Source organism: Desmodus rotundus, chromosome 9, assembly GCF_022682495.2.
Source record: "Desmodus rotundus isolate HL8 chromosome 9, HLdesRot8A.1, whole genome shotgun sequence".
NCBI lineage: Eukaryota > Metazoa > Chordata > Mammalia > Chiroptera > Phyllostomidae > Desmodus > Desmodus rotundus.
In genome coordinates, this window is record NC_071395.1 from 104,774,579 (window position 1) to 104,802,065 (window position 27,487).

General features: G+C 41.2%; 1 protein-coding gene and 1 long non-coding RNA gene across 2 annotated transcripts; one reads left to right on the plus strand and one right to left on the minus strand.

Annotated features, from left to right (window-relative positions):
• Positions 1–467: 467 nt before the first annotated feature.
• Positions 468–17,996, plus strand: LOC128779215 (uncharacterized). The gene is made up of 4 exons (XR_008425132.1): positions 468–610; positions 1,394–1,773; positions 7,507–7,593; positions 17,502–17,996. It is a non-coding gene; the product is annotated as an uncharacterized lncRNA (long non-coding RNA).
• On the minus strand, positions 5,374–26,269 carry SMARCE1 (SWI/SNF related BAF chromatin remodeling complex subunit E1). Its single transcript, XM_024573094.4, has 11 exons — positions 25,632–26,269; positions 23,641–23,692; positions 23,417–23,460; positions 20,370–20,474; positions 15,168–15,248; positions 13,899–14,030; positions 13,465–13,636; positions 10,354–10,526; positions 9,735–9,836; positions 8,853–9,063; positions 5,374–6,648 (listed from the first exon to the last, which is right to left on the minus strand). The coding sequence occupies exons 2-11, from the start codon at positions 23,645–23,647 to the stop codon at positions 6,440–6,442; spliced, it is 1,236 nt and encodes a 411-aa protein (XP_024428862.2). The 5' UTR covers positions 23,648–23,692; positions 25,632–26,269; the 3' UTR covers positions 5,374–6,439.
• Positions 26,270–27,487: the final 1,218 nt, after the last annotated feature.

The following is a 27,487-nucleotide window of genomic DNA, read 5'->3' on the forward strand; positions in this document are numbered from 1 at the left end:
CAAGTTAGGTAACTTCTCTGAACCTCAGTTTTTCATCTTGAAAACAGGGATGATATTTGTAGTCATCCCTCATTAGGTGGTGGTAAGGGTTAAATGAGGTAATATGTGCAAATGGCTCTGAGCCTGGCTCCTGGTGGAGTTCAACGACAATTTGGTGAAAGGTCCAGTCGTTCCTTTTTTCTTAACTCCCAGCCAACTGCCTATTCTGTTCACCTGCCGTTGCTTCAGCTGGAATTGTTCTGCGGTTAAGTTATCGCTTCCTTGTATTTCATCAGTTACGCCCATTGAATGGGTTTGGGTGTTCCCCAAGTTTTCACAGGTATGTCTTGAACTATCATCGTCATCACCACCCCCACCAACAACACCAGCTGACATTTACTGAGTATTTACTATGAACCAGGCATTAGGCAAAGGTTTTTTTTGTTTTTGTTTTTCAAGGGAAAGGTGATGAATTTGTTGCCCGCCACTTGCAGAGGAGCCGAAAGTCGGAGGCAGCAGGCTTTCCCAGAGAGATAGAGATGTAGTCATCTGGCCAGCCAACCAAGACCAAAGATGAGGCCCGAATTAGTCTCTTCCAACAAAGGCTTGGAATCAGTTTTAAGAGGTGAAGGTAAGGGTAGTGATAATGTGTAATAAGTATCACACATATTCATTAATTGTAATTCATGGAGTCTGATTGGGTAGCCTCTGAACTAAGCCACTTAAGGTTAGGGATGTAGGAGGGGCCACAGAAAACAAAGAAATTCCAGTCTGGCAGAATTTATCGGTCCTAGGTGTGTCCAAATTCGGTCTCCGCACCAGACCTTCCTTATTAACAGACCCCTTCTTCCTGAGCTCCTGGTAGTAAAAATAGTATCTCTTCTACTTGAGTTCTGTGAATTTTGGTTCTGCTGTGCTCTTGAGGTCAGTTAGCAGCTAACCATGCCTGCTCAAGCCTCTGGGATCCGCCTGATCTGGACTGGTCTGGTGGTCTTCAGACAGGATAGTAAGAAACTAGGGACATTCATTGACAAATGGAATGAGGGGGAGACAAAATAATTAGACAAGGCCAAACAATTTGAGCGATTTATAGCCAGTTAATGGATCACAAGGTTTTATCTTCCCTAACCAAGGACACTTAGGAGCATATTCCAGACCACCCCTGGCAGGCTGGCCTCAGTCCTGGCCCCTCTTCAATGAAGTTCTTTAAAAATAAACCTAACCAGAAAATAACCCTGACCCCTCATACACACATTTTGATGAATTGAAGCACACACTTGGAGAGCTAATGAATATTCTGTTAAGACCCACCCCTAAGGTCTCCCCTAGGATTCCTGCAGGCCAAAGAAAGATAAAAAGCCTCAAGACAAAGGACCCAAGGCATGCTCTCTTTTTCTTTCTCCTAAACTCTAAGGGTTTCCATTGGACTTGCAATCAGGGGAACAGCAGGCAGCAGCAGCTCATCCAGGGCTGACCCCCTGCACCTGTCTCCAAGGCCCCTTTTCCTCTGACTTTCCAGTGAGCTGACAGCAGCCCGGTCTTGGCTCACTCCATTTGCTGTGACTTTTACCGCTCAGTGAGCCAAAGCAGCGAGACCTTTGAAAAGGTCTCCAGGGCTCACAGATTGACAGGAAACCACAACGGGTAAAATGCAAACAAAACACTCCCTCTGAGACAGGAGGACAGTTCTCTATGCGGCACACGGACTTGTATGGTGGAGAAGTTCATCGGCTGTGTGTTTGAAATCTCCCTCTGTTTTCATTTTGGTGGTGTGGAGAACTCTGAGGAAAGGAGGTGAGGATTCGAAAGGGAGTCATTTTTGCCCGTACATCTCCCATTATAAGAATACTGGTCTCCAAGTAGATTCTTTTGTCTTGAGTCCTTCCTGTCCTTGATCCACAATGACGAAATCCTTAGGACAAATCTTCAATCTCCACATCACTTAGCACCTTGTGCTACAGCCTGAGGCTGAAAGGTGATTCGTAGGAGTTGATTGATCAACTCTGGCCCAAGATGATATAGATTTCATCGGTGAAATGGTCTACTCTAATATTAATTTCAGGAATTAGAAAGTAAGACTCAGAAGGATGTAAGCCCATGGGCGTTAGTAAGTGCTTGACAAATGTTGGCTTTTATTATTTTTAGGTGATGATGGGATTAACTTTCACTAGCTTGCCCTTGAGTTCTCAGCTGCTGCTGACCTCGGGCTGAAGCTCCAGGTATCAGGAAACATACTTTCTTCCTTTTAGTGCCTTTTCTCCAAAAAACTTTATCCAAGCTACCATGTGGGACCCTTCGGATGAGTCTGGATGGTGTGCAGACCTTTTAAAATAATGTTCTCTCAAAAAGAATGTGTTTAAGTATAAATATAACGAGTAAAAAGAGCTGTTTAAGAGTATTCCTTTTATGGTAAAAGACAATTGTTTTGCATTTACGCTGATACAAAGTTCCCTTTTAAAATCAATGATTAAAGTGGAATAAATAAGTCGATTCAAAGAAAGCTGTTAAGTAATAACGGTACCGGCGGTACCTAGAAACTCTAAAAATTGTGGCAGTGGTATGCACACGACCGAACTTTGCTCTGTATGACAATGTTAATCAACACTCATTTTGTGGAGTTTGCATCTAATGTACGGTTGTAAAATCTGTGTGCTTGACAAGACCTTGAGATCATTATAGAACAAACCTCAGAAACAGGCGGTTTCTGAGGTGTAGAGATTTGTGCCTTGATTAATGCAGTGCGTGGCGGAGGAGCTCGATTTTACCTTGTTTGAGAAAACAGTGGTGCTTTCTAGTGGTCTAGACCTCAGACGCACAGAGGGGTAGTCTCTTATCTCCAGTGCGCCGGGAGATGCTGGAAGAGACTGTTCTGTGGCAGGATGTCAAGGGGCACCTGTCTTGAAATATGCCAAAGTCTTTTACTCGGAGGAGAATTAAATTGGTTGTATTTGACATCAAGGTGTAGAAGCTGGGCCCAGGGGATTGAAATGACAGGGGGACAGAGTTTTAGCTCAATGAGAAGAAATATTTTAGTTATTTAGGCCTGAATGTCAAGGAGCCTGAGGTAGCGTTTCTTTCCTTTCATGTGGCTCATTGGCAGAGCCCCTTTATCTGCAGTTACTATCTCAGTTTTATTTAAAGGGCAATTTTATCATTTGGGAATTTCCCCTCCCCACATAACACTTCTTACTCCTGAATACAGGCCGAAGAATTTTAAGAACTTTTTTGGTGCTCAATGAGAAAACATGTGAATATAAGCCAGCTAGTTTAACTATCTGTTCACCACAATATATATATATATATTTTAATCAGGCTGTTAAATACTTAATAGACTGGGATTTGCATTTTAATCAGTTTTGAACAATATGCAGTAATTATTGGAGAAGTACATAGGTCAGTGTGATAAATTCAAAGTTCCATCATTTCACACTCAGAAAGCTGCTATTAAGAGTTCATAGTTTGGACTATAAAATGCAGAATTATTAGGTTGAAGCAGGTGAAACTATCATTTTGTAGATAAAAACCTACACTGGCAATTTCATGTGGTCCCACCTAGTATTAAGACATTTATTAACAGTTTTATAACTACTACTATTTAGACACTGTTTTCTACTAAACTCAAGAGGTTTCTTTACTATCCTGACCAAAGAAACATCACCGTAAGACACCTTGTAATTCAGCATGATTTCTTCTACCAAGGCTGAGTTCATTTTAGCTTATTACACTGGGGATCTTTCATCTGTAAAGACGTTAAGCTCTCTAGTGAGCCAATCATGAAGGAGGCCATTGTTCCAACCAGGTTTGCCCAGCGGTGAAAGCCACTCCTGAAACCAGGTGGGGAGACTGTGTGTGGTAGTGCTTGGGGGTGGAAGGGAACTTTCTGAAATGAGGACTTGCCGAAGCATAATCCCAGCTTCACTGAAGCCTGTTCGACATGAGACCAACGCTTCAATTTAACTGGAGGCAACAGGAGTTTCACATTGTCAGCACCAACTGTCTAAAATCCCAAACTAGCATCTAAATGTGAAGGATCCAGACTAAAAATGTGGAGGGAATCAGTGCGACTTCAGATTCCTTTTTCAAATATAGTGGATCGAGTGTCATTGCATCTTTTTTCATAGGACATTCATATTACCCTGTTAAAATGAGGTAGCTCCTAGTAAGCTTTCCCAAAAGCTCCGCTTTACAGAATACATAATTTTCACGTTCCATAGGTGAGCCGCTTACACATGGTTGTTGACAGATGAAGATACGAAATTGAAACTCCTGTAAGAAAACTGGGGGACTATGCGGTGGTTCCCCTCCCTCACATTCAGTGTTAAAAATTAATAGAAATTTAAGCCCTCAAACTTCATTCATATTCAAAGTAAATGCACTAAATATCATGGCTATTTGAAGCAGTAGGGGACAGAGACAGAAAGTAGTTCCATTTTACCCTTGAAACAGGCTCAGAGTTGAAGCGACTTGCTCCATGCCTGCGGAGGAAGAAAAAAAATAAATCGGAGATCTCACCTATAACCCACATTCTCCAAGAAACTAGGAAACAGCTTGAACGCTGGTGGTTTCTACGTCTGTTGCTCTGACAAGGGGGAGTTTTAACCATGTTCCTCCTCACGTCCCGCGGTTAAGAGCTGTCAAATCCCATCTGATTTAACTTGTTCCTCAGCCAGCTGCCATGGCCCGAGAAAGGCAGGTATGCGTGCTCTGAGTGCCGTCTCCAGCTTAGCAAAGGAACCACTTGCACCCACTTAGCCTCCAGTACCATGAATACCCCGACATCTTGCTCCTCTGCCTGGTTTTGACTACTAGGGAGGGTACCAAAGAGGACATCTAATTTGTTGGGAACCAGATGCTGAAGTTCTTAGCCCTGCGAAGCCTAATTGATCAAGTAGATAAATTAGTTCTTTGATTCTCAAAAGAAACAAGAGGAAGATTCCAGGTTATCATGTAGAAAAACAGGCTGTTCCCACCCAACATCATTCCCTTCCTTCCTCTCGGTCTCAGGAGGCTGGACGCTGACGGAATCACACATGGTCCGTGAACTCACTAGAGATTGTCCCACCCACATAGGGAGTCCTCCCTACATAAGCAGGGGGCCCATACATTTTATTGAGCCACATCTTTCCCAAATACGACTCATAAATTTCTTTGTATTGCTCATAGACATATTTACTTTTGGAGTAAATGACTACCTATGTGACACGACCATAATGTAAGGAAACTAATTTTCACAAGTGTCTTGCACAAACAGTGTAGCACTCTGGGTGAGAAATGACTGTGAGAATGCACCTTTGTAACGGCTGAATGACCACCCCAACCTGTCATTGCGTTACTCTAACAACATCATTTGCTTGTCTTGTGTATAAGTATTTAGTGCATTAAAAACACTGAGACTTTTTTCCTTTTTTTAAAATTTATTACGTTTGGACCTTTAAGAAACATATACCATTAGATATACCACTATTTAGTAAAAATCTACTCTAGTTTTTGGGAAGCATACGTGTCACAAACCATCTTGCTCCTAGTCTCTTTTAAGACTTTACTAAGTTTATCAAAAAGGTTGGCTCTGATCTATGGGATCCTGAGCCTTGAGGTTTTGAATGTTTCAATTATAGTAAAACAATTTCAAGTGGTTGAACTTAATTCCCATCTGTTTTTCTCCTAGAATGGGCCAATCATTTTGAAGTTATATACTCCCTTGCAAGAATACTTAATTCCTTAAGCTTTGTGATCTGTCTTTGGAAAACGTGATAAAAAAGTAATTTCTTTTTTCTGTACAGTAAGGATGAATTTACCAGAACACACCCAATATGTTATAACAGAAAGTAGGAGAGTGTATATACGCCATGTTCACGTCAATGACTAGTTCATTAGCTAGGAACTACTCTACAGAGACTACTTCTCAACCAGCACGACCCAAGTGTAGCTGTAGGCACACTCGACACTTTAACATGACTCTTGGTTATCTGACATTGATTACAAATAAAGAAGGGTTGGTGCACAAACATATATTCATACATGATCACATTTTCAGGAAGCTACTCTCTGAGGAAGTAAACAGGGGAGGGAACTTTCAGGAAGCTGCTGACGGGGACTGAGAAGGTTTAAAGCTATGGCTTTGGTGAGCACCCCAGCGAGCTGCAGGAAGGCATTGAAGAGTAGATTCTGCAGCATCAAAGGATAATTCTCTAAAAGAGGGGGGCATTCTCTTAATTCATTTAAATTCTGAGGCTTTCAGCAGTTGAGGGCTGGAAACAAGAATGAAGGAGAGAACCATCGTCACAACCACGTAAGAAAGGCGACTCTGCCGTGTGGCTCATGGTGCTACATGGTCCGGAAGCCTTTGGTGGTGTGATATGGACAGAAAAACATCAGCACAGAAACCACATAACACCATTAAAACTCAAAAAACAGTTTTTCATTTAAAAAAGTACTTAGAATACATAAAACAAGGCAACATTTATTCTTTTTTCTCATCCTCCGGTGTGGGGTCTGTCGGGGGCTCCTCCACCGTCGCGCTGTTGCTCTCGGAGCCCGTGTTACTGTCGCTGGTCCCTTCCTCGGCCATGCTGTCCACCCCCTCCTGTCCACTCTCCTTGTCCTCAGGAGTAGACGTGCCTTCTTCACCATTCTGCTGGCTTTCTGCCGTTTCTTCAAGGTGTGTCTCCTCTGTAATCACACATTTGTCCCTGTTAGTTCTAAGACAAAAAATTACTCTTCTAATGATGCCGAGGATCACGCTCCACTGGCCAATATGGGAGCCGCCAACCGCGCACGGCTAATCAGCACCCAAGATGAGCTAGTGAGACCGAGAAACTTGTAGTGTGTTAGAATCAATCTGGGGCTTAAAAATCGACTTCTTAACTGTAAATTTAGAAAATCTAAATACAGGTCAAGTATTTCAGATGAAAAGTTAGCCTCCAAATTTAGATGTGCTGTAAGTATAAAATACACGTCAGATTCTGAAGACTTTATGAAAGAAAAATGTAAAAAATTAGTACTTTAAAAATACTGATTACATATACACATTATATGAAGTACAGCGCGCAGAACACAGTGATATTGTAGTAACTATGTACGATGTCAGGTGGGCACTGGACTTATCAGGGGGTCACTGTGTAAATTATATAAATGTCTAAGCACTAAGCTCTGCACCTGAAGCTAAAAAAATAATACTGATTGTCAACTGTAATTGAAAAAAAGTTGACTACATATTGAAATGACATTGCTTAGGATATACTGGGTTAATTAAATATATTAAAATTAATTTCACTTGTTTAGCTTCACTTTAAAAAAATGTCATTAGCAGAAAATTGATAATGACACAGTGACTTACATTTATTTCTACGGGACGATGCTGGTGTGAAGCGCTTTGGATTTAATGAGGGAGGAAGTGTGTGTGGAAATGATACAGGGCTGGCATTTTAGGGGCCTTGCTGACAGTCACGTTGGACTGTTTTCTGCAGGAAATTAAGAGCATGAGGGTTTTGCTCTAACAGGTTCAATTTTCTTCACTTTTCCCCTTAGGCTAAGAGGATAAAAATCTGAGTGAAAACCCACAGGCATGTTCTATTCATAGATGACAAAACAGAGACAAAGGACGAGAGCGTTCAGGTGAGTTGCAAAATGAGCAAAGACCATACCAGTCTCCAGCTCTCAAACTCTTGCGTTAACCACAAAAAAGTATGCATGCTCCCAATTTTGTTAAGATAAAAAACATGTTCACACAAAACAGAAAAAGGCTCAAATAATGAAACTTAACATCTGACTATCTGAAATGTTAATCTGCTGAGTTTTGTAGAAATGCTCTACATTCTATTAAATGCTTCCCAGATGTCAAATTGGAAGCTGCCAGTCGAGCACTGAGTGTGCCCGCTACCTCCCCCCTCCCCCCCACCAGCTGTGTCTCCTGCGATAGTTCTGCTCAGTCCTGTTCACACAGTGCATTGGTCAGGGATGAAATGTAAGGTGGTTGTAAAATTTCAAATAGTAACAATTTAATCAGTATTTTATGTAAGTTTTGCTGCTGCCGCCTTTTTTTTCTTTTTCTTTTTGCCTTGAGGAATGCTTTTAATCAGAAAAGTGAGTATACTTAGAAGAAAGAATATTTCTAGGACGGGTTAAACAAACTTTTCTGCAGAGGCCCAATACTAAATCCAGGTTTTGTGGGCTGGGCAGTCTCCACTGCAACCACCCAGCTCCACCGCTGTGGCCCTAAAGCAGCCACGGTGTGTAAACGAACGGATGTGACTGTTCCAACAAAACTTTATAAAACGGGTGGCAGGCAGATTCTGGCCCTGTCCTAGGACACCAACAATGACTTATCTTAAGAGCAATGACCCCATCTTATTATTTAAACAATTTTGGCAATGCAGGTTAAAATACTGAGTACCAGTATCACGTCAAATCCAATACTCAACGACTGTATGCACATTTTCTTTTATTTACCCTTTGGGGCTCTCTCTGAGACAAGTGCTAGAATACTTACAAACGAGGGAACCGAGACTAAGTAACTCCCAAGTCACAGTGCTAGCAGGAGGGGAAGCAGTGGCAGACCAGATGTGACCGCAGGGCTAGCACCCCAACCATCACACCATTACACATCACAGTCCCGAGCTGGAAAGTGACGTGGCTCCATCCGCTGAAGTAACCGGGGCTCGAAGAGCAGGACTAAAGATAACACATCACCGCTGTTTTGCACTGATACCAGCATTTTCAGTGAATCTACTCTGGGGTTAAGATTTGGAAAGAAATGGGTAGTTCGTATAAAGAGTAACCGAGTGACCTCTGAAAAGCACTGAGGAAAAGAAATCAAAATTAAAGACGGCTGTAAAAACTGTGGGCGTTTACTTTGGTGTCAGCTGGGAGGTTACCTGTCTCCATGGGAACGCTCTCATCCTCCTTCTTTTCTTCAGTTTTATTAGCCGCTTGCTCTTCCTCAGGAGCAAGGCTGCTCTGACTGCGCTCTGCCTGCTCTGCTGCCTCCTTCTCCCTTTCCTCCTGCCTTTTGCGAGCCTGTTCCTCTGCCTGTGCAATTTCAGCTGCGATTTTTTCCATATCCACTTCTATTTTCAAACCGCACAACTAGTTGTCAGAAGAAAAACAAAACAAAACTCCCTTAGTAGTGGTCTTTTCTTACAATCTGTTAAACAACAAAATTATTTCAAGAATGGGTTTTCTTGGCTATGGACTACATGTGTATGGGAGGAAAAGCACATGGTTCTAGGTCTTCTCTGAGACTCTTGTGGCTGTAAGAAGAGAGAGCTGCTCTAGCAGCCAAGTAACATCAAATACTACAAAACAGTTGGCAAGGCAATGCTGAAAGTTCTGGAACACACACACACACACACACACACACACACACACACACAGCTTCCATCTATGCTTCAGGCTACCAAACACTAGATTTAGCTGTTTTACACAAAGTGCAAACTGTGAGCTACATCTAATAAAGACACCCCATGAACAAATCTCTGTAAAATAAAAATAATTCATGACTGCATCAGTTTAAAACATCAGGGCTCTACAGTCTATGGGCCTAGTACCTGTGTGCGTATTATACAATTCAAACCCCTAAAATTTTGCCAGAAAACGGAGGTAATTTTATAGAGTGAAGACATACTACTGGTTAGAGCAAAGTTAACCCTGTTTCAAAGTGAACAATATTCAACAAAAGCACTATTTTGGACAAAAGAATGAGAAGTAAAGGTAACAGACACAGTGATAAACGTATAGTTAACACATTAAATTGATACCCTTTTAAGTTCATTGTTAAATGAATCTGTGCTTTCCAGGAATTTCCTCTTCTTTTCCTGGTGTCGCTCCTCAATTTGAAGAAGTTCAGCTTCTAGTTTTCGCTGTAAGACATATGACCAGGCTTTATAATTACTGTGTTACTTTCTCTAAAGCAAATGTCAAATTAAAAAGTCTCATTTTTTAATAGTCCACACTTTCTTGTAACAAGTGTTTTTGAATTTTTAATTAAAATCATTTATTACACAATGTGTCTAGCTAAGATTTTTTAAAAAGTAAAATGCAGCATAGAGGAATCAGTATGACTAATACGTAAGTGATGTTAAATATTGTTTCAGGCCTGAGCAATTTCGGAAATACTGAGTAAGGCAGTAAAAGGTTGATAGGACGTTTCAAAATTCTTAACGAACACTTTCCATTACAAGGCTCTGTGTTACCGTTTTAATGATAAACTTATTAAATCTCTGGGAAAGGTCCACGCCCTCAAGCCTCCTTCCTGAATCAGGAACAAGTTAGACTGAACACAGAAATACTGAACAGGCACACGGACACATCACATGGGACCTGGTCACCTGGGATCTGTGGCTTAGGCCCACTTTGTTATAACGAATGTGACTTTACCTGATGAACCATTAAGGACTGGACCTGTCGTTTGAGGACCTGCATTCTGGCTGTTGTGACAACTGACCGAACGTCCGGCACCACACTCTCACTAAGGATTTCACTGATGAGGCGGTGGTTCCTCTGGAAACGGGCAGTGGCTGTATGCTTCATTGAAAAGCCATCATCATAATCTGGAATAAACGAGATATTCTGGAAATCACGTCACCAGGAACCATAAACAGGGGGTGGAACGAGGTATATGCCTGATGACCACGGCTGTCACAAGTGGGTCTAAAGGGCATCAGGGGAGCACTGGGGCGGCCACTTGATAAAAACCACACGGGACAGGCAGTGTTCAGTGACCAGGGAACTGTTTTTTCTCACAAAATCTTTACGAGATGATACGTGTCTGAGAAGGATTTGGCTGAAATACAAACGATATACAATAACCACGTGTCTTTTAGCCTGGAAATCAACGTGAAGGCTGCTATGATAGCAAACAAATTCTGCCAAATGTCTCACTCTCTCGGTAGTAATTAAGGCATTTGGAACTAATGACAGCCTACGGACCGGGTGGTATCTTTGTCGACGTAGCACTCTAAAGTCATGAAAACCACACTGCAGAGAAAACACTGTCTCTAGGACATTGTCTCGTGAGCTACATTTATAAATTCTAGATGGATTTCTCAATTAACTGGAAAAAAATTTCACAGTACTTCTTTCCACTCATTGCTAGCAATTCAGTTTCCCAGACCAATATACACAGTTTATTAGATTAAAAAACCACCTAGGCCTTAAAGTAATTTTACAGGAAACAAATTTTAATTTTTATCAGTTTACAGTTACAGCTGTCAGTGTGTAAAGGTATTATATTGTTTGCGTCCACTCAAGTTCATATACATACAGTATGGATCTGGCATATATACTTATTTTTTAATAGCTATGCAAGTGTTTCCGTAATCTCAAACTTTGCTCTGTCACCTCCAGTTTTTGACGTATCTGCTAACAACCTGTACTATTATTTACTTAATATTATCTAAATTAACTCACAAAAAATAAAAAGCTCTCTCTTAAGCAGCACACATTAAAAGAAAAATGCCTCTCAGAATCACCCAGTCATCCTGGTGTCCCGTCCGAGGCGGAGGGACCATCGGGCGGACACTGCACTGGAGCCCGAGCCTGGCTGCCCGGCCACAGTTCAGTGTCTCCCTCATCACCCGGTGCTCACTAGTTCCTAAAACTCTCAGTATCATGAGCAGCACCACTACAAACTGTTGCGCAAACGACTTTGTTTACTTTCGAGTAACTTCTTCAGGATATCTGCTTCTGAAACTAAGGATGCTGGACTAAAAGATAGCATTAAAAAAATTCTGTGAGCTTTTTACTTTTTAAGGAAGTTTTCCCATCCACACTTACAATTATACATGGTTCATCTGTGCAACCTCCATCTGAGGTATCTTTTTTGCTTTCTTCTTTCATTTGTGTGGCTCCCCCACTGACCAACAGTAAAGGAAGTAACGTCTTAGCAATTTGGGCTTGTCTTTCCTTACACTTGGGTTGTCTGATATATTTTGGGGAGGGAGGTGGGCTTCTATTTTCTAATTTACCAATTATTTACTTTATCTCATAAATAGTCTCTCTCCAAAATGTCATTTCAAAAAGACTTCACTGTCTTGTGCGAATAACTGATATGTCTTAAAGGTATTTTAATAGCCTTCTTTTTAAAAAGAAGTCAGTAGCTGTTGTATTCATGGACATGTCTTCCCATTGGTTTTATGTATACACTTCCACCTCCCAAGTCTTCCTCTTTCTCCTCAGTTCTAAGGGATAAGGTCCAAGGTCTAAAGTCATTCTTATCCTGGCATCTTTGTTACTACCTGTCCTTTCTCTAAGAAACCTAACAGGCAGAAGTTTGAGAAGCAGAGAGAAGGAACCTGTTTTGAAGACTATTCCCGAGCGATCCCTTCAGTGCGTCTCAATGTCCATGCTGTTATCTCACCTAAGGAAAACTAGTCTCTACTTATGGCTTCTATGTCGCTAGCCTTTGTTTCCTCTTATGCTGAGCCCCTTCCTTCCAATTATTTGTAGACTGGATATTCTCCTATTTTTAAAAGAAATCTTAGTCTGTGTGCTTGTCTTGCAATGATCAACCAAGGTGAGCAACGAAGGCCTGCACACGCTAGTGTGTCTTTAGCACTGCTGATTCTGCTTAACACGCGACACTTGCTATTCCCTATGCTATTCACTACACTCACTACATTCTGTTCTGCAGTCATGAGAATATGGGCCAGTATCCCAGTCCCTTCTTTTAAAATACTTATTTTTCTCTCCTTTTAAGTAGTCAGTTTATTCATGTCGTTAGGTGGTATTATTGCTTCCTCTCAATGGTGTAACTTCTTTAAAGTTCTTACAAACTTTCTCTTAGTTACCACTACTTTAAAATGGGATCTTAACTTATTTTGATATTTTTGTTGCTGGTAGCTAGAGCGTCCAACCCTCTCCAGGTCACAGAAGGACGCAGAGAAAATATTCCCTGTATGGCATGCTTGCTGTGTGGATGAACATGCTCACAGCTGGAGGCGGCCGGCTCCAGGGCCTGCCGGGCTGCACGCGACCAGGGGTGCAACCTGTAGCCCTGCAAAATCTTCAGTCAATTGCCAGCGAGGAAGCTCGTGTGTGTGTGTAAAATCTGTGCACACTCATGAGTGTTATCATAAGCTACATTTATAAATTCTAGCTGGATTTCTCAATTAACTGGAAAAGAAATTTCATTGTGCTTCTTTCCACTCATTAACTTTCTCTCTTAAGAGTCCTTAATTCAGAATTTATGGAACCAATAAGAAAACAGGATGTAACTAGAAGGCATTTAACTTTTTAACGGCAGGAGAGGCAAAATTCTGATGATGACTCAAAAATCTTTCAGGCATTTTGAGTACAAAGATTTTGATAAACAATAGCTTTGGCTATTTTCTGCACTAAAAAGGATATTTCTTTTTCTTATGGGAAATTCACATAAAAATCTTACTAAAAATAATCAAAATAATGAAATGGCACTTAAATTATACTTTGTTTAGCATTTAGGATAGCAAGTAAAAACTTAAGCAAAAACAAAACTATTTTTCTGCTTACCATCTGGGTCTTCAGCAGGCTGAATGCTCATGTAAGGCTCTCCTTTCTCCATGCGAGACTGCCTCTGTCGACTTTCTTCCTCTAAAGCAGCTTCTGCGCGACTTTTTGCATTTATGTAAGCGAGGTATGCGGGGGAATTATGGTAGGCCTTCATAGATTCATTGTACTCTATCTGAAATGCAAATGTTTTTTAGTTTTACAATTAACATTTTGCAGGTTATAATGAATATCTATTCATATGAATATCAAAAGACACCTTAATTATCTCCTTTTCACAGCTAAGGAACCTGAAGTCTAGAGAAATTCAGTGACTTGACCCAGGCAGACAAAGCTCAGTATAGCCTCAGGTGTCAGATTAGATCACCTCTTCTAAATAACAAGCAAAGGTTTATGGCCTTTCCATTGGAACCATCCCACTGCAGCTCCCATTCTACCTTTTCTGCTTCGTATTCGTTTAAATATTCTTGTTTTTCTTCATCGGTGAGATCTCGCCACATGCCACCAATGATCTTGCCAATCTCCCACAACTTTAGGTCAGGGTTGGAAGCCTTTACTTGGTCCCAGACCTTAAAAAGGAAACAGGTGAAGTTTCAGTATTGATGCCTAAAAATATAGACCTTTAAATATGCTTTTGTTAAAAAATTTTTTTTTATTCATTTATTTTCAGAGAAAGGCGAAGGGAGGGAGAAAGGGAAATATCAATGTGTGGTTGCCTCTTGCACGCCCCCAAACGGCGACCAGGCCCGCAACCCAGCCATGTGCCCTGGACTGGGAATCAAACCAGTGACCCTTTGGTTTGCAGGCCAGAGCTCAATCCACTGAGCCACACCAGCCAGGGATAAAAATGTTTTTTAATATGAACATTTTAAAACATAAACAAAAGCGGAGGGAATAGAATCGAGTTTATACATTCTCATCAGCCTGCTATCACCATCACCACAGGTGGCCAATCCCGTTTCATCTATGTCTGACGGACTGCGGTACCGCAGGTGGCAGACCTCTCCAGTCACTACGGGTACTTAAGATAAGCTAACTCAATAACATTCTGTATCTAAGAGTTCACAAAAATTTAGAAGTGGTTAATCTGCACAATACAATACATCATCAAATATATATATATATATATATATATATATATATATATATATAAAATTATGACAAAAAATTAAAATAATTCTAAATAGTGATGGAAATAGCTATATGCTCTTGTCCTTAATTAAAATATTGGCTCTGTTATTTTAAGAGTAATATAGGTTTACACAAAAAAGAAGTGAAAATTCATGGTAGTATAAAGAAAATAAAAATTACCATAAGCTTACTAGTTATTTATAGATAACCATGTCTTTTGACTTCTGTCTTCCTTCAAACTAACATGTAGTTGCTATTACTTTTATAAAAACGATACTAATACATACAGTCATATTCCCCTTTTCACTTAACATTCTTCCCATGTCATTAAATACTCTCCAAAAGACTATATAACATCGTCTTAAGGATTTCAACAGTTTATTTAATCATGTTCTTCTCGTTAGATTTTAGTCCGGGATTTTAAAATCAAAACCAATTTCTTTAAAAACTGCAATTCTTTATCCCTTCCTCTGGCTACACATAGAAAAGCTGGCTGAGCCAATCTGAAACTGATGGGAAGCAAAGAAGCAAAGGGCACACACAGCCCCCACCCCGCCCCAGACCCAGGCACTTACCTTTCTACTGTACCTCATGTAGGGCATCAGCGGCTTATCTGGTGGCTTTGGGGGTTTTGGAATCGTAATACCAGAGGATGCCTACAAAAGAGTTAAATATATTCATTATTCAATTGCAAGAAGTTCACCAGCAAAAAGAAGAGAGAGTGCCTTAAAAAACTCTAACGCGCCTTTCTTCTACTCGTCCGTGGACGCAAGGTTCTTATCTTTTCTCCACTGAAAATAGCTCTCACTGCAAATCCAGAAATGTTCACATCAAAAGAAAATAAAGAAAATGACTTTGAGCACATAACTTAAGAATATTTTACACAGCAGTTTATTGCTACTGCTTTGACAACCTGGCTGTAAGAACAAATAAATTGTTATGTACCAATCCATACATTGAAAACGTATTGCTACATATCCAATGTCCCACACTTAGGACATTACCTGGCGCCCTTTTATTTTACTTAATTTACCAATACACATACAGTCAACACTTGATTATCTGCACCAGAACCTGAACTTCCTCAGCACGCAGCCACACTCACACTGCCTACGGGGCACTTTACGTCTGTCTGTATTACTGCAGGAATGCGCCCCTACAGAAACAGCATTGCCACCACAAAGACTACTTCCTAGGTTCAAAAACAGGTAACCAAAAAAATTATTTCCTTTATCACAACTATCTTTCTTAAGGTTCGAGGTCCATACATAGTGGTTTGCTATAAAGGGGATTTAGTTCAAGAGGTGCGAACTAAAGTCGTGTCTTTTTTATCCTTAGTCCTAATAAAAGTGTGGGAGCAGACAAGTTTACCAGGAACAGAGAAATGGCAGACATGGAGCCATTATAGTAGATCAAAGAATTCCATTTTATTTAAAAAATGTTGGATTTGTGGGGAATATATAGACAAACAGAAAAAAATGGAAGGGTAGGAGAGATGGAAAAATATGTTTTATAAAGGTAAAGAAAAAAATGGGTTAGAGGGGGAGTAAAAAAAAAAACCCAGAAAGATAAGAAATTGGTTCTTGCCCTGACTAGTGTGGCCCAGCTGGCTGGGTGTGGTCCCACAAAGTGAAAGGTCGCCAGTCCAATTCCTGGTCAGGGCATAAGCTGAGGATGAGGGTTTGGTCCTCGGTTGGGGCGTGTACAAGAGGTAACCAACCCAATGTTTCTCTCTCACATGGATGTTTCTCTCCCTCTCTTTCTCCCTTCTTTTCCCTTTCTCTCTTAAAAGAGCAAAAGAAAAAAAAATTAGTTCTTTCTATGGGCTAATATCTAGAAAAGATAGCAGGTAACTCCTACTGGGCGCCCCACGTAACCCCAATTCAAGAGTGCCTATTTCTGAACTTAGCTGTGTCTTAACATGCATGGCTGCATTTGCTCAAAGACCCAGAATAAAACCATGGCTGGGTTACTTTTATTTCCCCCAATTTCTGGGAGACCCTCGATATTATTCTCCTTGCCAGGCAGGGGGAAGAAGTGCTAACTTTAACTGTCAAAGGCAGAGTTTGGCAAACCCTTGTAAGAAAGCTAAAGTGACGTTTTTTCCCTTTGCTCTTCTGTTGTTGCTGTGATAAAACCTCAGGGAAAACTCCATTCTGGGCCGGGACCCCAATCATAACCTTATTTTTCATCCATGGGCTGAGAGATTAGCATGTTTGCCCCCTATTCCACTGCTGCCAAACAAGGCTTCCTCTTCCTTTGAGGGTCTCTCTTCATCCTTGTGTACTTTTCAGTAACTCTGCTTCTTCATACACACCATTATTAGAAAGCATTCCACCACCGAAGCAGTGTTTGTGCTCTTCCCACTCCTCGCATACATCTCGCCACACCTCATGCCGGGGCCTATGCAGACAGCCCTGCTTCTGGCCTGCAGTGGGCAGCGGAGGGAGGTGAAGCACAGGGGAAACTGCCAGCAGCGCTGGTGTGGACAGTCGGGGGAGACCTGTCTCAGGGTCTGTACGAGTTCTTCCAGGGGTGGGTAGGGAGGAGTTCCGACAAGGCTAACCTAACCTTATGCCATAAAATCAGATCGAGACATACACAAGTCTGATTACTCATACAGGAAGTTATTAGAAAGCATTTCCAACTCATATCCAACACAAATCTTCAGAATTTCATGAAGTAGGTTACAAATAAAGTTGGAATTGTGCCAATAATTGAAGTCGGTAGGCCACTGTAACAATTTTTTTTTAAAAAAAGGTAAAGAATTCTAAAATGTCTATGCTTTAATATGTTGAATTAAACCACTTAAAAGACAAGTTATAGTAATATTTGCTCTTGGGTATTTTTCAAAGAACTGCATTTTATAACACTAATGAATTTGCTTCTTTCTCCTTTTTCTCTCAAAGGTACCCAAGTCACTCACATACCGAGGTCCTGTTTTCATTACGTTGACCAGTCAACTTACAAATGCAAACAGAGCCCAAAATAATAACAACAAAGTTAAATTCTAGCTGATTTTCAGGCTCCTGAAGATTTGTATCATTAAACATCCCTATTATTTACCATCTCTGACAGACGTCTTTTTACATCTTGTGGCCCAGGGGCTATGCTTTTGGAAGGCACATTCCTTTTTTGGCTGCTTCTTTCCTTGCTGTTATCAGGAAACCTATCTCTAGCAGCGCTCTCCCTCCTTCCAATTTTCTGCTTCTCAGTGGCAATGCATTGAGGGAAAACAAGTAATGATGCTTGCGAAGACCGTGCCTTCATAACAGTAAGGAACTGGGGCTTGCCTTTGAATAAAGTCCCCGATTTTGTGAAATTTATTTTGGTTATTGAAAAGTTTGTTGCTTCTTTCCCATTCTCAGCTGTTTCTCTGGTAGTAATTCATTTAAGTGTTTTCTTCAGGGATGGAATTTCCACTAACGTACAGAAATAAGCTGTTTTTAACATTTTGTCATTTTGTTTCCCCTCTGTACTTGAGAATGTGAACTGCCATCTGAATGAAGACCTAGCTAGGAGTGACTGCCATCTCGTACCTGCCGTAAGCACTCCAAGCGGTGTTATGCTATACAGTCACTGTTTGAAAACTACTCAAGTGTACTGGAGCCAACAGGAACAACCGATTTTCTGCAGGGCCTACCAGGAGCTACTCTCAGGGCTTCACAGAATCATTCCTTTAAATCACTGACTTAAGGTGATTTGCAGACAATACCACCAAATAGTAGATTCCCTTCCCCCAACCCTCGAAGTAACAGAGAATAGAGGTCGTCTTAAAACAAAACACTTTCATAATGGTCAAAATCAGATCTACTGAATCCTAACAGGGCTGAAACTAGATATATATAAAAAAGACAGTGTAAACCCTGAGTCATAACTAGTTTCCTCAGGGAATGATTAGACGACCCAGAGGCCACTAGAAGCTGAAGGGCTGGAATGGATGCAGGCTCAAAGCCTCCACGTCTCCCAGGCCTTTCAGGGTTAAGGCGAAAGAGCAGTTTGATTAGTTTATTCTGACACTGAGGGGACAACAGTGCAGAGAAAACCCCCACGGAGAGCCCAAACCCCAAGTGTTCCATGCCCAACAACCCCCTTGTCCTGATCTGCCCTGAGGCTAAGCCCACTCCAGATGCTGGGTTCCCACACCCACCAGAAGGGACAGAGAGAAACAGGTAACTGACCCAGGCTCCCAGACAGAGAGCGCACCTTCCTCTGCCTAGTGAGTCTCACTAGTGATCCTACTTCACTGACACAGAATTCTCACAGACACATCCATGTTAAGAACAAAGTGCTTACATAAACCGAGACATTAATGATTCTAATATCACCGTTACCTCCATTTCTATTCCATTAACAGAGATAATCAAGAGCTGACTGTATAGAGCAATTAAAATGTAACCATTCTCTTATTTACTGCTCATGACTAATTTTCTGCATTAACATGAAATGATCCCAAATTGATTGTTCCTTGTTTAAATCAAAATGTTCTTTATCATTTGATAACCTTGCCACTCATTGACACTTGTGAAAGAACACATTTAGGCCAGGGGAAACATGTATCGATGCACATAAATACCGTATGCATTGTGAAATGCATACACACACACTGTCAGAATTCCTTTCCGATACCATGAAATATGCAAGGCACATAAAACTTGATATGCTTATGAAGTACAAATTGTGCAGAAACAATGAAAAATCTAGACAAACGAACCTATCAAGCTAAGCGATATGCTTACCAAGATAGACAGTGGGCAGTTACAGGCTTTCCGCTCTAGCCTGACTACAGGGTGAGAGGGCTTTTCTGAAGTCGCAGTAACGGAGTTATTTATGAAGACAGCAGACAAAAACCAGGTATTGAGAAGTTTACAGCCGTTCTGGGTTCTATTCTCACCAATGCCACGTTCCAATGTATGCAGGTATTTGGCTTTTGGATTTATTTTATTTACTTTTGGTAAATCATTTTTACAGCTATTTGTTTCTTTGGTACCTAGATTTCTTTGAATGGAGTTTAAGATGATTCTCAAATAACAAGTCTGAAGTACATCACCCAATTGTCATTATCTTAGGTTTATCATTTATTTTACTTTTATATTTATTTATTTTTTCTCTTAGGTTGATCAGTTAAATGAAACACCTTCAGTTGCAGAAACCATATCCCTTACCCTAAAGATTATAAACACACTTGGAGTTGTAGATATCTGGTCTGGTATTTCAAATAGTCTCATTTAACTTTCATTCTGAAATTCTTTGATGTGACACAAGAATCTTTTTCTCTTTATAACTGATGAGAAATGAATCTCAGTTGTAAGGTCAACTATTAAATCCAAAAGACAAATAATTATGTGTAGCAATTCAAACTGGCAGGCCAGGCAAAAAAAAGCCAGGTCTGTAAGCCCAGTCTTTATGAAGAAACTGAGTTCTAGAGCCTAATGCCAATTACCTTCGATGAAAGATAACGCTTCATCTCAATTAGGGTTTCTTAACTATAAGAAATTCTAGGTTTGTTTAAACATTGTATAAGCATTAAGCGCCCAAGATTTTACTTCTATCAACCACCAAAAAGAATGAAGTATTTTCTTCTATATACATATCCAGATCTCACTATTTTTTTTTTCCAGTGTAAGATTATACAACGAATGTTTAAAATAGTCGAAAAGCCAGGTTAAAAATTTTTTTTAAATGGCTATGCTGGTGATTCACAAGGACCTAACTCTGAAGGCATTTCTGGTCAATTCCAGTTGTTTGCCGGATGCTGTAATAGTTGATTCTCCTACCGTGACCCGGCTGTTGGTGCCCGGGTTCCCTCCCAGCCTGTAGTTGTTGTAGGCGAGATGACTGTATGGATTGTATCCCACAAACCCTGGTGTGCTGGGCATTTGCTGATGGAAACAAATGAGACAAAAACACGAATGAGAAATGAGCTCAAACGAGGAAAACACAGAAATGAAAAATGATTTGCATATGGCATGCAAAAGCAACCTGAATTTAAACAAGCAATGATGTGTTGTAGCTGTTCTTTTTCTTTCATTGAGAAACCAGTCTGCAAGTGCATTTTTTCCTCTTTTTTTCCTACTTCTTTCTCTTTGCGGGGACAGTGGTATTTGTGTGAGTGTGAATGTGTGTGCTTGCATTTTGGGGATAAGCAATACGGTGAAGTGTCTCAAACATTAAGGGTTACTTTATGGTCAGTAAATAGTATGATATAACAACTTAGCAATATATGTCTGAGAGGAAAGCTTGAAATGTGATAAACTGGAAGTCTGAAAACACTTTACATGCAAAACAAAACATGATTTATTCGACATTTATGTGGATGCCGCCAATGTGTTTATCTACTAAAAACAAGAACAAGAAATGGACTGCTTTCAAAGACAGTTTTTAAATCACTTTATATGTGAGAAATGAGAAGAGGCTCAAGTCAGGAAGCCAGAAGTTGTCAATAGAAAGGAACATATGTGGGATTCAATGGATATCACATACATGATTTTAAAACAAAGACTTGTAAGAAATGTATGGATTTCATTCTGGGGTACAGTCTGATCTTTTTTAACCCATTCTTTTATAGGCTTTCTCTTCCATCTCTTCTTTGATCCATCTTCCATAGGTCAATCGTGAAGTTTCTGCTTTTAGTTTTAATGTGCACTATTTTTCTAGTTGACAGACTCAAATTTCTTTTTTAAAGATCCTGACAGCTCTAGCCCTTTCAAAACACAACTGCTCATTGTAGCAACAGAACTCTTGGCTTTGTGAATAATGTGTTGATGTGGTTACAAATGGGCCCTTACATGGCAGTGCCCTTGAGGTTAATACAATGATATCCAATGTTTATGAGAATCAAGGTATAATGCATAAAAAGAATGTAGCAAAGAGAGACCAAAAGTAGGGTATTTTTCCCTACTGAAATTCAATCAAAACAAATGAGAGTAACTTCATTTTAACATGCAATTAACAATATCAGTCCTGAAATGTATGATGTAAAAAACACTTAACACATTCCAACTAAGCTGTAGCTGTTATAAAAGAAACAATTTTCTAGAACATGCCGCTGCACATATCCTTAATTTCTGAAAGATATTCAAGCATTTGATACTCTTCACAAGAGAACTGATCAATTTCTAATCTATACAGTTATAAAAGACGCAAATCAAGCATATTTAAGTAGGTAAAACACAGATGAAGTATCACTGGGAGTGGTCCATTTGGGTGGTGGAGGAGGTGGTGGTGGTGGTGATGGTTGGTTGTGATGGTGGTGGTAGAAATGGAAAAAAGAAAGGAGGATAACTCATCCACTATCCGCTCTGTTGCATGTCCTAATTCCTAGTCTTCGGTATTTTATGTGTCAATGTGAAACTTTAATGGTACAGAAATATGACTAAAGAAAGGTAAAACGAAATTCCTTTCTACATTTGAGAAGTCATAGGGAACTCTTGATTTTTAAGCTATTTTTATCTCAAAAAACCAAGTGTGTATTCCAGATACTACACACTGTCTGAGGAAGTATTTAGATAAAAATGACACCTTCAAAGGTTTCATCAACTATGAGAATCACTGTTCAACACCAAGGCAATAATGTAAGAAAATTAAGTAGGGGAGCTAGAAAAAAAAAATTGAAACTAAAACATGACAATTATACCATTTCCAAAAATGAAGTACATGGTTAGCTCTTTGAGGTCAGGAATTTCAATTGTTCAACTCCACCCGTATAGCCACTAGCAGAGTGCCAAGGAGACTGGTCATAAGACATGTTCTTTGATTTAAGAAAGAAAACAAACACAGGACTTTAAGATCTACTGGAAGTAACTTTGGAGACTATGTATTATATAAATTGAACTGAGAGCATGTGATATAGTATCTCTTTTTAAAAAGATCTTACTGAAGAAAACCAAATTATTGATAAACATAACTAAGACATTTTATCCAAGGGTTAGTAATTAAGAATAGTTATCTAGTGGAGAAAACAAAATTACACAAGGACCTAATTAGTAAACTAGCTTGAAATTTAGTGGGTAGGGGGTCTGGAAGGAGGGCTAGTAGCTGTTAAAGAATTGCTTTTGTAGGATATGGTCAATGTTAACAGTGTTTTGTTTTGTTTTGAAATAAAAAAAACAAGGAATCTGTTTCAACAAGACCTGAAGAATTACTGTTAAATTTGTTTTATGGACTGGACAATTATTTGACATGCTGACCAAGCTGGGCCAGAACCTGCTAGGTGAAAAAAACAGTTCACAACTATTATTTACACACTTTGAAACATACCAAATCCCAAACCAATAGAATATTATTTATGGAGTGGAATGAAATTCAATAGCAGGATCTGACCCACAGATAATAAAATCCTTACTTGAACAGCTTGAAAATAAAGATTTATAATGAGTGTTATTATAGAACTGGAAACTTTATTGTTTGATTTAATGTGAAAGTTATATATAGACAAGGAGAGAAAAATGCAACCAGTTTAAGGTTAGGTTGGAAAATAATAAGTGCCAGAATGAGCATTCATTCGGTGTCAACTTTAAAGACTCTTAATAAGAAATTAACAAGAAAGAAGTGTTAAACTTGCCAGTTATTTCCCATTTAGAAAAAAACAACAACCCAGCATAGGAGGTTGGCCATTCAGTAGTGTGTTTCTTTAAGTGTTGGGGTTGGTTCAAGGTAAGATGCAAAGTTATTTTATTTAGTAGGAAGTGCTGTTTTTTTTTTTTTTTAGCTGAATTTTTCATCCTGTTGCTGTGATGGTTGAGTGACTGTTCCTGGAAGACATCTGGGTTTTTGTATCAAGGCCAGACTTGGCTATTACATTAACAAGAAAATTAAAACTTACTGTTGCAGGAGCTGGGGTGGGAGGTGGGGCATAAGATGGTCTTTCTGTTTGAAAGAAAATAAATAACTTCTTGTAAACAACTGAGATATAATACTATGCAACAAAACTACCAATGGTCCTGCTTTGAAGAAAAAAAAAATGAGAGTATTTTGGAATTCCCATTTGCTAGGGCATTAGTCTCTTATTTATATAGATTGATAAATATAAAAAAAAATGAAACTTACTTGACATTTTGGAAGATTAAGTTCTCAGTTCCTTAAGAATGAATCTGAGACACTAAAATAAAAAAAAGGAAAAAAAAGAAAAAAAAAGAGAATCAAAACTCAGCAAGCATGAGAGAATGTTTTCCTAAAGAATAGGGTAGTTAAATTGGTATTTCTTAGTAAAATTACATTATCTTCTATTATCCAAGTTTTTGTGCATATTTGACTAGTTCTTTAGGTCATCCGGAATTAAACAATTAATAACAATTTACTGGGGATATTAAAAGTAATATTAGACATGTACTTTGAAGTTTTTTCTTATGCTACTGAGCCACCTCTTGTATGGAAAACATTTTGCTGATGCCATGTACACATCTGATCAGACCAATAAAAATATAATGACAATAGAACATGAGATATCATCAGGGCCCACACTAAGGAGGCCTACTAGGTACTGACAGCTCCCAGACCAGCAGCAGCTCTCCCCTCCTTTCAGCCTAACAACTGCCATTAAAATAGAGCAGCATTTTATTCCTGGAGGCAGTGCACGAGGTAACGGGTATGCTCATGACTGTATATTCTCTCCTAATGCTCAACAGCTTTCTAAATGCTGGGAATAAATTTGGAGAATTTACCTGAAAACCTCTTATTAACCCTTCACAGCCCGTTTCAAAATATATCTCCTCAGAGGAGCTTTCTTGACAAATTACAGGGGCAGAATTGCTTCCTCATCTGGACTCCTACCCCATTTACACAGATCTATGATCTTGTGTATTATATCATGTACCCGTTAATATAGCTAGATTGCGTGCTGCCTGGAAACAGGGACTGTCTTAATTCATTATTATCTAATTCATTATTGTAGTCTCAGTACCTGACTCGATTCTTAACAAATTACCAGCTCACGACGGGGCGGTACACACGAGCTTCTTCCTGACATCAATATACATCCCCACAGTGCAAAGAGATTCATTTTTAGAAAAAAGGCAAATAACTTCTATGACTACTGGAGTACTTTCATCCAGCGGTATGTGACGCAAACATGATTTTTTCCCCCTCCTGTTTTGCATTTTAAGGGAATTCCCTGGAGCAGAAGCAATGAGGGGCCTGGTATGGAAAGACAGACTGGGCTTCTCACCCTCTCCCTACGGAACGGGCAGACACCACTGCCCCTGGTGCAGATTTCCGTCCTGCTCACGTTCAGGGAGCCGTCAGGGTCCAGTAGGCCTTGCTGTGGGAGCCCTGACAATGAATGCCACGAGCTCCTCTGTACACCACTGACTGTTCATTCTATTCAATGATCGCTCGCTCTCCTCCGCTATACCATCAATTCTAAAAGCGGGCTTGTACACCTGGCCACCTCCATCTCCACTACCTGACATAAAATACTAGATTAAGTATTTGCTGAATACCTATAGGGGACAGGCTAATTACTTCCATTATCTCGCTTAATAGGCACAACTACCAACAAGCTTTGTACTGCTATTTCCATTTTACAGATGAAGAAAGGGAGTCTCCGTGGGTTAATGAACTTGTCTAAAAACACACAGCCAGGAGATGCCAGGGATGGGTTTCAAACCCAAGCCAAACTGTTCCACTCTAAGCCACATCGGGGGTCCTCGGTTCGCTGCCTGGATCAAAGCCTGCCTGGGGGTGATGACTACGGGCCTGGCTCGCCCCAAGGGCTTGCTCTGAGGTCGGTCCTTTAGCTCTATAGTGGAAGATGCACGTTACCAGCAAACCCACAAAAGCGGGGCATGCATAGCTGCTTTGACCAATTTCGCGGGGTTCGCGGATGGGGTGAGTCTTGGCGCCAGGAGGGAACCCAGATGGGGCTCCCTCCCACTCCTCGCTCCGCGCTAGGCCTCAGGGAGGCCGCAACCAGCCCGCAGCTCTGGCCCCGCGGCAAACACTGAACCCCAGCAACCCCCGGGGACTCGGAGTCCAGCCCAGCTGGTACACCACGACTTGCACCGCTCGCGACCCGGTGGGGCCCCGTCGGAAACACTCACCCGCGGGCAGAAAAAGCGCCCGCAGCTCCGGCCTCGCTTCCCTTTGTCCCGCGCACGCCCCGCCCCTCGCGCCCGGAGCTTCCGCACTCGCACTTTCAACACTCTTCTTAGTTTCTCTCCAGGCGTCGCCCGACAGTTTTTAGAAAAATAAGCCTCCGTGTGAGGATGTGTGATGCTTTGTACAGTCAAGGATTTTTTTTTCCAGGCCCTATACGTTCCTCAAAACGCCCCGAACTTGGGTAATTTCCCAGCCGGGCGCCGATTCGTCACGGCGGAGACGGCGGAGGGGGCCTGGCCGCCGGAGAGGCCCCGGTTCTGCTGCCGTCAGCGGCCGCGGCGGCGCCGGTGGCGGCCGGGGAGGCGGCGGTAGTGTGAAGCTGCGCCGAGGGACGTGGGAGCCACGGCTTCGGCTCCACGCGCGGGGCCGGAAGACGGCGGGAGTCGCCCGGGCGTGAGGCCCCGGAACCACTGTGGCCGCGCTGGTCGCGCGCCTCTCGGGCCAGGCTCCGGTCGTGCCCGACCCGCGATTTTTTTTCCGGTCTTTTTATTTCCTCTTTCTCTAAGAAGGCGAATGTGTAGTTTAGCCAGCCGAGAATGGAGGCGCGGAGTTTCTGTCCCCAGGGGCGCCTTTCAGGGCTCCCTGCCTTAACGACACGGGTGTTTTGAGTTTTTCCAAGGTCGAGTTTGGTGCAGTTGCCCCTGGTTTCCGAACCAAGGCCCAGAGATGTTAATCCCCTGGCCCTAGGTTGTGTGCCTTTGCAGCGTCGCGGCGGCCCTGGTCTCTGCTTATTGTTGGTTTGGCTCATTGGGTTCCCACCTCAGGGAACGCCTGTCCCCCATTTTCAGCCTAATTCATGTTCTTTTGGATCCAGCTCAAACGCCTTTTTGTGATGCCCTCCTGTGCCAACCTTCCTCTCAACTCCATGGTTCTTTGACATGTTTGTGGTAATGTATCTGATCCATTGTATCAGAGTGCGTTTGTCACCTCCAGTGCACCATCAGGGTCTTGAAAGCAAAGTCATCTGCATTGGTTATCTTCGAGTTGTCACTGTCTACTGAGGGCTTGAACTATTGTTAGATGCTCAATAAATGTGTATTCAGGCAGTTTTCTGGTCTAGTTCAGGGCTCTTTCCACTAAATCATGAGTAGGTTGGCTTACCAGTTAGAAGCCCCTTCCTTGATTGTATAAACAGCTGGTGGATGTTGGGGGCCATTGTGGAGGGAAAAGCAACAGATGTGCTCTCTGATCTGTAGTTACTTGAAAACAGTGTTGACATTTTCAGTGACTGACTGAATTCTTGGGCTGCTCTTAGCCATCATCTGGGGGCCTGCCAGCAGTGACTAGGACATCTCTAGAAGTCGGTAAAGCCTGGGACAAGTGACAGTCTGTCCCAAGTCTTCCACCTCCAATATTTTTATAGGCATGAATAGAGATTATTGAAATTGAAGGGAAAGACAGGAGGTCATCAAATGATAACAGGCAATCTTGGCCGGTGCCTGAGATAATATACATGAAATTGCTTTTTAAAAAAAAATATATAAAATATATTTTTGGCTGGTGTGGCCCAGTGGATTGAGCCCCGGCCTGCGAACCAAAGGGTCACTGGTTCGATTCCCAGTCAGGGCACATGCCTGGATTGCAGGCCAGGTCCCCAGCAGGGGGCATGTAAGAGGCAACCACACATTGATGTTTCTCTCCCTCTCTTTCTCCCTCCTTTCCCCCCTCTCTAAAAATAAATAAAATCTTAAAAAATATATAAAAGCATCAGAGACATATAAAAGATTACATGTCTTTTTTTTCTTAGAAAGAGTGAATGAGAGAGAAACATTGATTGGTTGCCTCCAATACATGCCCA

Excerpts from the sequence above, each read along its gene's own strand:
- SMARCE1 (XM_024573094.4), bottom strand. Across the intron at positions 20,475-23,416 it reads CCACCCCAGCTCCTGCAACA|CAAATGCCCAGCACACCAGG; the intron begins GTAAGTTTTAAT and ends TGTTTCCATCAG. Across the intron at positions 13,637-13,898 it reads ACGAATACGAAGCAGAAAAG|ATAGAGTACAATGAATCTAT; the intron begins GTAGAATGGGAG and ends TTTGCATTTCAG.